Source organism: Xyrauchen texanus, chromosome 18, assembly GCF_025860055.1.
Source record: "Xyrauchen texanus isolate HMW12.3.18 chromosome 18, RBS_HiC_50CHRs, whole genome shotgun sequence".
Classification (NCBI taxonomy): Eukaryota; Metazoa; Chordata; class Actinopteri; order Cypriniformes; family Catostomidae; genus Xyrauchen; species Xyrauchen texanus.
In genome coordinates this window covers 15,462,820-15,476,780 of record NC_068293.1, presented here as the reverse complement: position 1 = coordinate 15,476,780, position 13,961 = coordinate 15,462,820, and the positions used below count along the sequence as shown (strand labels likewise).

The 13,961-nt window shown below is 40.6% G+C and overlaps 1 protein-coding gene across 1 annotated transcript; it reads left to right on the top strand.

The window, feature by feature from the left end:
- The first annotated feature begins 216 nt into the window (after positions 1-216).
- On the top strand, positions 217-12,959 carry LOC127658629 (calcium-responsive transcription factor-like). Its single transcript, XM_052148005.1, has 13 exons — positions 217-309; positions 4,664-4,843; positions 5,034-5,145; positions 5,250-5,373; positions 5,653-5,734; positions 9,341-9,530; positions 10,577-10,697; positions 10,804-10,947; positions 11,041-11,298; positions 11,354-11,561; positions 11,913-11,990; positions 12,200-12,301; positions 12,780-12,959. The coding sequence occupies exons 1-13, from the start codon at positions 217-219 to the stop codon at positions 12,957-12,959; spliced, it is 1,872 nt and encodes a 623-aa protein (XP_052003965.1).
- The last annotated feature ends 1,002 nt before the right edge of the window (positions 12,960-13,961 follow it).

Genomic DNA, 13,961 nt, shown 5'->3' with positions numbered 1-13,961 from the left:
TCGTAATAACTGTCAATTCACATCATTTTTTATAGCTCTTTTTAATGCAATATATAAAGGTCCAAAGCAGCTTTACAGAAATAGTTACTAAATTCATATTGACTAAATTCATGACTCCACACACATATTTGTTTTTAAATCATGCTCAACTCAACTGTATCTCTGACTTTCTGTCTTGATTTAGACTGGTGTGTATATCTGATAGATTGAAAATAAATGGAGGAGGAAGAGAGAGATGTGGAGAATGCTGTCAAGTCTGAAGAGAGAGATGATGCAGATTCACAACCTGAAAAGACTGGAGCAGGACTGGTACACTTTTGTCCAGTATTTTATAATAATTGATTAGATCCAGTCTTCACTTGAAGCTCAAAAACAAATGTTCTTTTATAAACTTATAACTATATATATATATATATATATATATATATATATATATATATATTATATAATTTTTAATAACACACATATATATATATATATATATATATATATATATATATATATATATATATATATATATATATATATATATATATATATGTATGTGTGTGTGTGTGTGTGTGTGTTATTAAAGTTATTAAAAAATAAATATTTTTTCTTTTGAAAAGTCAGTCCATTATCGCAAAATAAACCCCTTCAGAGTGATACAAGACCCCTCTGCTATGCATTAGGTATGATGAACTGGTTGACTGTATGTTATCCCTTACATAATAAATGTACATATGTATTGAAATTATGTGAATGGAAAGAAATTGCTTAACAGCTATAATCCACCAACGATTTGCGTAGGAGTTCTGTTGGTGTTTATTTTGAGTAAATTATTGTCTGACTTATTATTTAGCCTATTACAAGACTACACGCTAAACTAAACGGATATAAAATATCGATTTAAGTTAAAATGATTTAATTAGATTTCTTGTAGAAAAACAGTAAAAATGACTTGCAATGCCTGGATGAGCGGTATGATATGGAGATGTGCGGTTGTTACTCAGAGATATCAGGAAGCTAGATGGCGCCATTGACCAGTCAGAATTGAATAATCCAGAGGGCCTTGTAATGATAATACATTATTAGGAAGATATTTTAATGAATTGTGATATATACAGGAGCACATTAAACAAATTTTACCCACAAATTTTCATTGAAGTAATAAATCCAGACCTTTTACTTTTACCATATTTTTAGTTATAATTCTCAATTCTGTAAAACAGTATTGTTTTCACTGTCTTACAGTGAAAAAAAATTAACATTAGCATAAATTAAAGGCAGTACAACAAATACTAACATGATGTTTTCTTCACTGTAAATATGTAAAACTAAAGCTTCGTTGTAATGATAATAATGTTACGAATGGTCATAAAATTAGCTTTACACCAATCAGCCACAGCATTAAAACCACCTGCATAATATTGTGTCAGTCCCCCTTGTGCTGCCAAAACAGCCTCAGCCCGCATCTCAGAATAGCATTCTGAGATTATATTCTTCTCACTCTTCTGCACAGAGCGGTTAACTGAGTTACTGGTCTGGCCATTCTCCGTTGACCTCTCTCATCAACAAGGTGTTTCCATCTGCAGAACTGCCACTCACTGGATGTTTTTTGTTTTTGGCACCATTCTGAGTCAGTTGTAGAGCAGTGGTTCTCAATTTATTTTTGATGAACTAAAACTGAAACATAACATAAAACACACAGACACGCCCACAAACACAGCGGCCGCGTATGTGTCTCTCTCTCTCTAACTGGTGCCTCCGGTTCATCTTTATCCCCCTCCTGGCTGATTAGGACAATTCAGTGCCTGGTGTGCATCCTCACGGTCCGGCCACGTCATCCTCCTCGTCACACTCCTCCACCGCTCAATTCAGGCCAGGGAAACATCTGGCATGACGCACTCCCCTCCCTTCCTGGAGGGGAGATCCAAGATGGCGGCGCGGTAACACGCAGCGGCCACTCCGGATCCAAAATGGTGCTATTTTTGTCACTTAGCCCGGCTTAGCCCGACTTTTACAGCAAATCGGTGTTCGTGTCTACCATCGCCAGACACTGCTTAAAATATAAGATTCATGCAACAACCAAGCTGCATGATGATCTGCAGGAGTTGCTACGCAAACTCTGCTTGCTGCGGAGACCAGGCCTCCAGTCCCCTGCGTCACCTGATGCTGGTGGCCGGGGGAGGGCCGCTCCATAAGCAGGTGAAAACCTGGCCAGCAGGAGCCATCTTCAGGGAGGCTGCAACATATGGCGACTCTACCAACTTGGAGGAATACACAGCATCAGTGACCAGCTACATCAGCAAGTGCATTGATGATGTCACCTTCTCCAAGACTATCACCAAACACTCCAACCAGAAGCCGTGGATGACTGCGGAGGTGCGTGCGCTGCTGAGGAACGACAAGGCTTCCCTAAGAACAGCTAGGGCCAAACTGTCCCGGGCCATCAGAGAGGCAAAGCGTGCACATGCCCAGAGAATCCGCAGTCACTTCCAGGACTGCGGTGACATGCGGCGCATGTGGCAGGGCACCATGTCAGTCCGGATCGGGAACAGTATCTCCACCATCACCACACTGAGCACTGGGGCCCCCCAGGGCTGTGTGCTGAGTCCACTGCTGTTAACTCTGCTGACTCACGACTGTGCAGCAATGCACAGCTCGAACCACATCAAGTTCGCCAGCATTGTGGATGACCCTACACACCCCTCACACAAACTCTTCACCCTCCTGCCTTCTGGCAAGACTGTGTAATAGCTTCTTCCCCCAAGCCATCAGACTCCTCAATACTCAGAGACTGGAATGACACACACACACAAGTGTTCTGAGTTGCACTTTAATTATTGTCACTTTATACCTGGCTGCTACCTCAATAACTGCTATGTGCATAGAACACTATCTCATAGTATGTTATGTTTACATTTGGCATTTTTAGAAACTGTCATCTTTTGCACTACTGTGTACTGGTCGGCACTGCAGTGTCTCTTACTGTGCCTATTGTCCTGTTAACTTTTATTAATTTATTGTACTGTCCCATACTTTTTGCACACGTTTGCACGTGCACTTTATAGAGGTATGTTATTTAATCTGTGTAGTCTCATGTGGTTCTGTGTCTGTCCTATGTTGTTTTATGTAGCACCATGGTCCTGGAGGAACGTTGTCTTGTTTCACTGTGTACTGTACTAACTGTATATGGTTGAACGACAGTAAAAACCACTTGACTTGACTTGAGATGTTGCCCTTTCAGCCGTCCTGCTGGCGGCAGGTCTTCCCCACTTCTCTGGAGCCCTGGGAGAGACGAGGGAAGGGAGTGGGGAGAGGGAAAGAGCGAGGGGGTGAGACAGAGTAAGGAGAGAGAGAGAGAGAAAAACTCACTCGCCGGTCCCCGGACACTCCGTCACCTGGTCCTCAGCCACTCATCCATCCTCTGGCAAACAACAGCCACTCATCCCCAGGCAGATGGAAGCGGCGACTCTAACCCCTGGTGGACGACGGCGGTTGCTCAGACTCCCGGCAGCAACTTCTTCGCTTACCGCTGGACGATAGCGGCAAAGACTCCACAACAGCGCATATATCCTCCTTCCTGGGTTTCGGTGCCAGTGTAACAGGGTTCTTATGATGGGTAAGGAGGAGGCGGGAAATGGCAGAGCAGTCAACATAACTTTTAATGACATAAAGAAACTGAAACATAACATAAAACACAAAAGATAGACACAGACAGAAGGAAACTACAACGGACAGTCAGGAATGCTGAGAGGATTATTGGTGCCCCCCTGCCCACCCTCTAAGATCTGTACATCTCCAGGGTGACGAAACGTGCAGGTAGAATCACTCTGGACCCCACACACCCTGCCCACTCCCTCTTTGAACTTTTGCCCTCTGGCTGACACTGCTGAGAACTGAGCGCCAGGACATCCAGACACAAGAACTGGTTCTACCCTTAGGCCATTTTCCACTTGAACAATAAAACTGCCTCAGGACTCCCCCATAATGTAAATAAATATCTCATGCACATATGTAAATTCACTCAGAATTTATTAAATAACTGTACATACCCCTACCTTGCACATACATTACCACTTGCACATGTACATCAAATCAAATCAAATCAAATCCCTTTATTGTCACTCAACCATATACAAAAGTGCAACAGTGGGTGAAAGGCTTGGTTGCAGTTCCAAGCAATATAGCAGTATGACAATTACAATAAACATCTGATTTACACATAACACAGTTTACACATCTTGTTACACATCACAATATTCACCTAATAATATACAATATACAGTATACACAAAATAAGAAGACTGTATACAATAAAAACAATATACAGTATACACAAAATAAGAAGACTGTATACACTAAAAATACACTGTACCCCACCCAAATGTAATCAGTAATCAGCCATTCTATGTTGTATGTATTATTATTTATGTCTATTTATACTCTTGCCTTGTTTTATATTCTTTGTCTCACTGTAATGTTCTGTTTGCACTTGTTTCTCCTATCACACACAAAAAAATAAAAATTGCCTTGTGTACACGAGAACATTGATTCTGATTCTGAAATGTTATATAACAGTCAAAATTTGAATGAACATTAGGGTAATTGTAAAGTATCAGCAGTCAATTCTTTGTGTCCAAACTATTCATTTGCATAGTATTGATTTGTTTTGTTTTAGGATTCTCGTAAAAGCTCAGAAACAGAGACTAAAGAACATCTAAATGCACAAAATCTTCCATCAGCATTTCCAGCCCCAGAAACAGCACCAGCCAATCAGAAGTCCTCCACAGTCCCTGTTCAAACAGACAACTTAGTTATACTTGACCAAAACGGAGAGCCTATTCAGTATCAACGGATGGTGAGGACATTACATCATGACCCAAAGGAGGTCCATATGCATACAATGTATTACTCCACATTAGATGGCATGTGAATCAGTCACTGAAAGTACAAAAATGTTAAAATATGCATGTCATCTTAAGCATTCCACCCATAAATATGATATATTTATGGCAGTCTTTCCAAACACAGATATTCTTAATTTGTAGGTGATCGTGACAGGGAAGAGTGGAGAGTTATTTGCTGTCCCATCTGTCCCTATAGGGGGCCCTCATATGCTACTACCTCATTGTCAACTGTTGAATGTAGCACAGTCATCAGGTCATTAAATATGTTATTATAAATAAATATATTGAACGGTACAATATATTTATGAAGAAATCTTGATTTTTTGTCTTGCCATTTCTTTTTGTTCTGTTTAATAGGTGCCTTTGTTGAGAAAACAAGACACCAGTCAGCCATCACATCCATAATAAACAATGATGGCACTAACAATTTAGCTGCAGTAGCAGCTCAGAGTGTTACTGCTGCTAAAAGTCAGAAGAATGGGTGCAGTAAACCTTATATTTATTAATGATGTGTGCTTGTATATTACATCTGCCACATTCTGTCTCCTACCTGACAGTCAGAACGAACAGTGTGTTTATTGCTTTTTATTAACGCTTTATTATAAACTGTATTTTATTATTTTTTTTCCTTTTCCAAATTAACCCCTGGTTGTACGCACTGATTAGTGCTTCCGACAGTATCTTATTACTGGAGTTCAAGCCTTATTATCACACCACAATAACTTGATTTCTTCTTTAAATGTCTGCTTATCCATTTTAGATTTCCTGATGTATTTGGAACCCCAGTGAAGACATTGCCACCAGGGGCACCAAACTGGGCTCTGAGACTGCATGAGTGTGAGGTTCGTCAAGTACAAAAATAGCTAAACTAAATGGCCTATTGATTTTTGACATTGCTTTATTCATGTTAATTTAGACCAGTGGTTCCCAAACTTTTTACTAGGTATGGGTATCGAGTTCGATACATTTTAGGCACCAACCGAATTGCCTCTACACAATCGAGTATAAAAAATATATTTTCGTTCGGTACCAAATTTCGATACCTACGGTGTTGATCTCATCAACGTCAGTGATAAGCATGTAGCATGCTAGATGTGGCCAAATCTAAAAGTGCCGGTGATTGGCTGTGTTTAGGCATCAAGGAAAAACACTAGTTTACGCCGGTTACGCCCAGAGACGCGGCTCACATGTGAGGATGTAGTGTGTATGCGTCCCAACCCCCATAGATGTAAAAGATGTGGAAAAGATAAAAAGTGTGGCTACATTTCACGACCACGAAGGTCGTTTTCCAGTCTTTGCCCCTGTTCACGACCACGGAGGTCATTCCCACTCTCTGCCTGTGCTCACGACGACGGAGGTCGTTCCCCAGTCTCTGCCCGTGCTTACGACCATGAAGGTCATTCCCAATCTCTGCCCCTGTGCAGTTTCGTGGTCAGATCAAAGTGCTTTTTAATGTCACATCTGACACTATCAGAAAAGTTGAGCTAATTTAAAAAAAAAAAAAAGAAAGAAAGTTATGCACTGACATGATTTTTCATACCTCTGCTCTAAAAGCCTGTGAACTGAGAGAAGCAGAGAGGGAAGACCAGCAGTATGATACTCCCAAAAAACTCTCTCAAACCTATGGTGTGATCGAGACAGATTGAGTGGAGAAAGTTGGAGGGAAGGGTGAGATTTTTAAAGGGAGAGAGCTGGGGGAAAGGGGTGAGAAATAAAGAAAAAGAAACACAATGAGACAGTTATGTGAGGGGAAGAGTGAGCAAGAGAGATGAACTGGCCTGAGATGTAAATGCTGACAGATTGGCTGTAAGAGACTATAGCATCCAGCTGGAAGACAGCCACACTGGGAGATCTCACACTGCTCTGAAATTCCCATCACTGCGGCAATGTCAGAACAGGCCTTGTTTGGGGAACTTCTGTGGAACACAAAATTGGGAAGTTGAAGTTCAAAAGTCTTCATTAAAGGAATAGTTCACTCAAAAATGAACATTTTGTCATAATTCACCCTCATGTTGTTTAAAAAATGTATGACTGTCTTTAATTGGTATAAAAGAGGCTTGTTGACAGCTTGTCTGTTCATGTAAGAACTTGTGTTGTTTTTAGCATAGTGCCTTTGCTGTTAGCAGAATACGGTTGTAATTTCTGTTTTTAGGGTGCTAAGCGTGAGAGTGCACAACCTAACTACAGTGCTCTATTCTCAATTAAAATAAATAAATACATAATTAAATAATATATTTTAAAAAACAAGTAAAAAAAAAAAAAAAGAATGAAGCCACTGGCAGCTAAACAAGATTTGACCGATTAACTTGTGGAACACTTTCCCTATTGGCCAAAGCTGGAAGTGTTGTTGAACGTATAGGTTTGTGTGAGCTTAAGTTTCTGATTGAAATGTCCACAGAGGGAAGCCAAAAGTATGCGAATTATGCAAATGCGAATGAATATGACTGCGTGTTATGGCAGGGTGAGCAAGACATTTATTGGAAATAATAAATGTAAAATGTCCAAAAGGGGTAATAAAGTGTCCAAGGGTGAATAGTGTTAATAATAAAGGGGAATCTGGCATCCTCGTGGTGAAAGGGTGGGGTAGTGTCAATAGGATAGCCCAGGCACGGGCTGGGTCAGTCGGCAGAGGGGCGGTGGCATCACTGGCAGCCTGTCTTCCCAGGCCCGCAGCAAGCATGAGGGGAAGGCGGCCCGGCATCTAGCCCATCGGCGGCGACGTGAGCGGTTCACTAAATGAGCGCTCTCCTGCCCAAATCCCGTTGTGAACCTAGCTGAAGGATGGATGCTAAGAGGTGGGGCGATGATGACAAGCTGGAGGTGCGGATCATTCTTCCACCCCCCCCCCCCACCTGCACCACTTCCCACGCTTCTATCCAATCATGGAGTCCAGAGCCAGAGGTGCACACCATTTAGCCACCCACAAGGGAATGCTACTTCCTCAACAAGGCCTTATGGTCGGAGTGGACGTATGGGGGATACCTCTCCAGGCCAGTTCCTACTCTCACTCACACCCGGGTGGGAACCCAGGTGTGAGTGAGAGTAGCCTTATGGTCGGAGTGGACGTATGGGGGATACCTCTCCAGGCCATTTCCTACTCTCACTCACACCCGGGTGGGAACAGAGAAAAAAACACAAATTAAAATGACATTAATAATGCTTATTAAGTGCCACTTACCCTTTCCTGTTGCTGGGAGGTCGTCCTCATGTTTTCTCTGTCCCACTCAAGGCTTTCCATCTAACCGGCAAATGAAAGGAAGGGTGACGTCACTGTTGGTGCCCAATTGCGCCGTCTCGGCCCACAAAAGTGCCCGCATTCTCCACCATTGTGGCAGGGTGAGCAAGAGTCAGACACTGTGGGTGTGGCGTCAAGCCTCGGAGAGGCATTTATTGGAAATAATAATAAGCCTAAAATGTCCAAAAGGGGTGTAACAAGTTTAAGCAAGAAGGGAGCAGGACAGCTGTCCAGGTACTACAGCTTTTATTCAAGAGTTCAAGAGCCTTTTCAAGCCCATCTCTGTCGTCACTGTAACGAGACACAGGTGTTACGTATCATTAAATCACCAGGTGATGGCCCTTACAGCTCCGAACCCTCCCAGCTCTGGTCCTGGGCATGCGAGGTTGCCAGTGTGTGCACACATGGAGATTTAAAGCCAGCTCACGAAGAAGAGGTTCGCTCTGCGTTTTAAAGACAGTGGTGATAAAGCATTATTCCATCAGGTGTGCCTCATTCACCACTGACTAAATGAGGGTTATTAATTATGCACCTCATCTCGCTCTCCCGCCCAACTCCCATCGTGAGCCTGGCTGAAGGGCGGCCCTAAGAGGCGGGGCGACGATGATGAGACGGAGGGGCGGATCATTCCGCCACAGTGTAAATATGAAAAATAATTTGGCTGCACCGGTGTGAGATCTGACATCTGTCATCAAATCATATGAACTTATAACATCAGAATCAAAAGTTCCTATGCATTTCACCTTATATACAAATTCAGTTTCAAACTGCAATAAAAAGTTTTATTAAATTGTGGATGACTGACTGGTAAAACAGCAATGTATCCATTTTACTGGCTTTCACTTAGCAGTGTGCTGGGCTGGTGAAAAAAGATAAAAGCCTACTTGCATCACATATGTTGCGCACTCACACACAACTGATCAGTATATGAGTTTTAGACTGGCATTAAATTAAAAGAATGGTAAATTTCCCCCAAAAAGTACCCCCATTGTCACCTTTCGTACCCCCAGGTGTATGCGTACCCCAGTTTGGGAAACATTTATTTAGACAATAAAACTAATGTGTACCTCAAATGCTTGATTTTTTTGGTGAGTGTAGAACCAAAAACAGCCTTCAGGCAAACAGACCCAATTTTAAGCAACACAATCTATTTATGCCAAGCTAATTATGGCTGTTAAATCTGTTTTCTTTGTAATCATCTCAATGGGAGCAGAAGATCGGAGAGTCATATCGTGGTTACTGCAACTCAGAGGCTGAGCTGGAGGCTGTTTTGCTTCTACACAAGCAGCAGACTCACACTGTGTTCGGCACCCGTCAGTCACCATCACCTGCAAAACCTGCCACCCGACTCATGTGGAAATCACTGTATGTGCCCTTTGATGGCATTCCTTTTGTTAATGCAGGTAAACAGTGTTGTATATGTTTGTTAATGGTGCACACACTATTTCTTTCCTCGATAAAATAGTTCTACTTCTAAAGAAATCAATTGCAATTTTGAAACATATATAATTATGAGCACTCACATAAGGTGAAGACTCCAGTCATATTAGTAACCTTATAAAAGCTGTTTTCTTCCACATGGAGTCTTCCACATGACTAGCTGAAAACTACTCTCTTAATCTCAGTAACCACCCTGTTTTTAGACACTTTCACTCATGGATTAAATTAATCATGGCTGATGGTGAATAATGAATTTCTACAATGGCATCTTTTAAAAAAGAGAAAACTACTTTATTGTGTTTGAATAGTGCTGTATCCCAGTAGGTGTCAGTGTAAGTCCAAGATGAAGTGAACAAAAATGTACTGAGTGCAAATGTAATGCCATATTAAGTTTTAGAAACTAATGTAATGCTGTTTGAAAAGTTAAAAATCCTATAAAATTCGAAATTGGACTTTTGTAGCTTTTAGTCTGTCTCTTAGCTTGGAGGCCATTGCAGGTTGCTGGTTGTAGAAGTTTACAAAATGTATATTTAGCAGATATTCACATTTAAAATGTAGTCTTTCTTTTACTATATAATGGATCGAAAATATTGATGACTTATCTTGCACTCACAGACATATTCAAAATGTAATCAAATGTTATCTAGAAAGAGAATGCCCCTCCCGCTAATACTACCTGCCTCTGACTAGCAATATTAAGTAGAAAATCATAGTTCACAGCTGTCAGAAACAAGTATATTGTTAACTAAAGGTTATTGGCTATTTAAAAATAGAAACGAGCCCTTCGTATGTACTGCCCCAACTTCCTGTTTCAATGGAAAAATATATCAACGCAGGAAATAAATCTGCAGTTATCAAGCCGTTTCATTGGGTCTTTAAAACTATGCATTGCTATTGTGATTGATTATTTATGGTTCTGGTACCTAGACCTAATGTTGTTGTTGGAGATAAAGTCATATTTTTGCAATATGTTCATGGAGTAAATCTTGTCTTTTAATGTGGTTTTAAGGGAGCAGAGCCATTGTGATGGAATGCCAGTTTGGTCCACGGAGGAAGGGTATCCAACCTAAAAAAGGTTCTGAGCAAGAAATGAATCAATGTTTCCAATACAAAGCAACCTGCCCTGCCAGGTAAACAAGCTACAGATGGGCAAACACAACAGCCAGATGTGTGTTTATTTACATTGTGTTTATACACAGGATGCTTATTATTAAACAGGCACTGTTACTCTCTCAGGATATATATTAAGAAAGTACGAAAATTCCCAGAGTACAAGGTTCCAACAGATTCTAAAGCAGCCAAGAAGGTAGTGCGCCAAGAGCAGGAGAAAGCCTTTATCTGCCTCAAGAAAAGTTCATGGGATGTTGGAGGGGTTGAAAGGTATAAACGTCTTTTCAGTTCAAAGTCCATCACATGACTTGTCTGCCTCACAGCACGGTTCACTTGTTTACTGTTTGTTACATTTATATATAGGTATTACATACAACTCCCTACAGAGAATGCCCATCTTTACCATAATATGGACACTACAAAGCTACCTCCACTTCCAGAGCAGATCAGCTTTGCAGAGGAACAAAGGAATGAGGAGGAATTGTCAGAGGAGGTGGAAGATATTCAAAACGAGGATGGCACATTTGCCGCCTCTCGACTGAACCCACTTGTGGCAGATAAGATCTGGGATTTGGTGGCACAAGGCTTTATCCAGGTTTACACTGTTCGCAAGCAGCTCAGGTATGACTCCAATTGATTGTGCAAAATGCGTTTCTTTACCTAAAAAAACATATAGGTCATTACTATTCCTTTGTGAATCCACTGGCTTTTATTTACTTCATAGCAGGAGGTTTGTGGAACGTGAGATTTTCAAGTCAGATGAGGTGCCTGAAAGACATAATCTGTGTTACTTTCCCACTGTCAATGACATCAAGAACCACATCCATGAGGCTCAGAAAGCTCTTCAGCTGACAGGGGCACTACTGACTACCTCAGATGCAGAGGTGTGGACACATCATACATTCCTAACATGGTGTCCTAACTAGTTGTGATTTCACAAAACGACAGGTTAAAAAAGCTCTCTTCCATGTAAATCCATGTAAAGATTTTGTTCTAACCTGCGCCAGGACACATTGTTGGCTTATTAAGCATAATTGGTGAAAGAGTGTTCATATGTAAACAGGCTCAATTGCTACACATAACTGTACATTTAAACATCAGACATAATTTGATTGGCTATGATTGTGTGTAAGACTCGGCGAAAGGGATTAGATGGATGAGTACATAGATGCTAATAATTTTCCTTGTTAAATGTAAATCCTTAGTTGTTGTGTGTGTTTGGCTTTTTCTCACAGTGGAAAGCAGATGCTGATGACCCATTATCAGAGACTGTAACCTATACCCTGACTCCTGCTACTAAGGATGGTAATGTTGTTGAAATCCTGTATGAAATTTGACCTACATTATTTCTAACAAGTAGATAACAAGTAATGTTTGCTGTCTTAATGCCATATTTGTATCGATCTTTAATAGAACTTAAATAATGTTGAGGGAAAATCCTGCTTCAAAAGGACAGCACAAATCTGTGGTCAAATCATGTTCATTGTTTACCCTACTACAAAACCTTGTATATTCCATTCAGAAGGAAGTACTCTTGGAAGGGAGTGACACTCTTTCTCCAAAGGCTGTGCAGCTCTTCAGCTCTCTGACATCACTGCAGCCCAGGATCTTTGTACATCTCCAGGTGAACTGGCCTGAGTTGATGAATACTAACAGTACTAAACAATGTTCCATGTGATAGATGGATAGACAGATAGATAGGTAGGTAGACAGACAGAAAGACAGATAGAGGATGAACAGATGGACGGACAGAAAGACAGAGAGACGGACGGAAGGATGGACACAGACTGATAGAGGATGGACTGACAGACAGACAGATAGATTGATTGATTGAGGATGGATGGACGGACAGATATACAGACAGATGGAGTATGGATGGGCAGACAGAATTATAGAGGATGGATGGAAGGAAATGTATTGCAAATGCTTTGGCTATACATTGTATAATTTTTCATGCCAGTAAAGCACATTTTAACTTAACTGAATTGAATTGGATGGACGGAGAGATAGATGATGAATGGATGGATGGATGGACAGATGAACGGATAGACAGACAGACAGATGGATGGATGGTTATGAATGCTTGTGCTCTTCTCTTATAGGGTATCCAGCTACATTCAGTGGAAAGCAATCCTCAACAGACTACAGCAACACCAGAACCCACAGATCCATCTAGTCTTCTGAACAGGCTGTCCCACTTAGTCCGTCTAAAGATGTCTCAGCAGAGTTATGCCAAGGCCAGAAATACAGCTTTCAACTATAAGGAAGGAAATAAACATTAACTCTGCACTTCTGTTTGGAGTAAGAGAACTGTCTGTGACACACGGTTTACTTTTATAATCACTGGAGGACAGATTCATTGTATAAATTACAGTATTGTGTGAACATGGCCTCATATGCAAAGTTTTTGTAAATTTAGGTTTTCAAGCTCTCATCTCATGAAGACTGGAGAAAAATTGCTCATTAAAGTTAAAGCGTATGAATAAGGTAAAAAATAAATATTTAAAGATAATAGTCCAATTTCAACAGTCGTTGTCTGTCAGTTGTCACACAGACAACTATAACAAGCTTTATGTATTAATGAGTGTGTTTATCCCATATGTCTACTCTTTGAATAGAGGCTTTTAATAATTTTACATTCTAATAAGCCTAATGATGTGATATCATATTATCAGTTGTTATGGATATACTGTATATGGTGATGTACATACAAGTGACAATATGAAATGAATGATACTGTATTTCAAAGGTTTGGACACATATCCACATTACTTGTTAAAACTATTTTTCATATTTTAGAGTAATATTTAACACATCAAAACATACAGAAGTAGCGCCGCAAACTATTTCTTCCTATGTCGATAAATGCTGTTGAGACGGCTCGAGGGAAAATGATTTTCATACACGCTATTTACACAAGTTTCTGCGGATGACATTGAACAATATCCATCGCACATTGAGACACGGGGCTGTTGCTCCATCTGGTCATTAGATCATAATGAGGGTGAATATTCACAAGCAATAGACCAGCACTGGCTTAGCAAGGTCCCTGTTTCTGACTGCATTACACATGCAATTATTTAGATGTATTTAGCTAGATAAAGTATAGCCCTCTGTGATATTATAAGTTTATGTAATATGATAATTGCTGCTACTTCAGCTTCACCTCAAATGCTGGATTGAATGATAATATATTTCTTAATGCAGTGACTCTTACTTTAACCATACAATTTTTCTAATAGTGGTCAATATTAGTTTATTGTATTGTATTTATGCAGTATAAT

Bases quoted from the DNA above. Each gene is read 5' to 3' on its own strand.
- LOC127658629 (XM_052148005.1), top strand. From the start codon at position 217: ATGGAGGAGGAAGAGAGAGATGTGGAGAATGCTGTCAAGTCTGAAGAG. The intron at 10,948-11,040 runs GTATAAACGTCT...ATTTATATATAG, and splicing joins GATGTTGGAGGGGTTGAAAG to GTATTACATACAACTCCCTA. The intron at 11,562-11,912 runs GTGTGGACACAT...TTTTTCTCACAG, and splicing joins TGACTACCTCAGATGCAGAG to TGGAAAGCAGATGCTGATGA.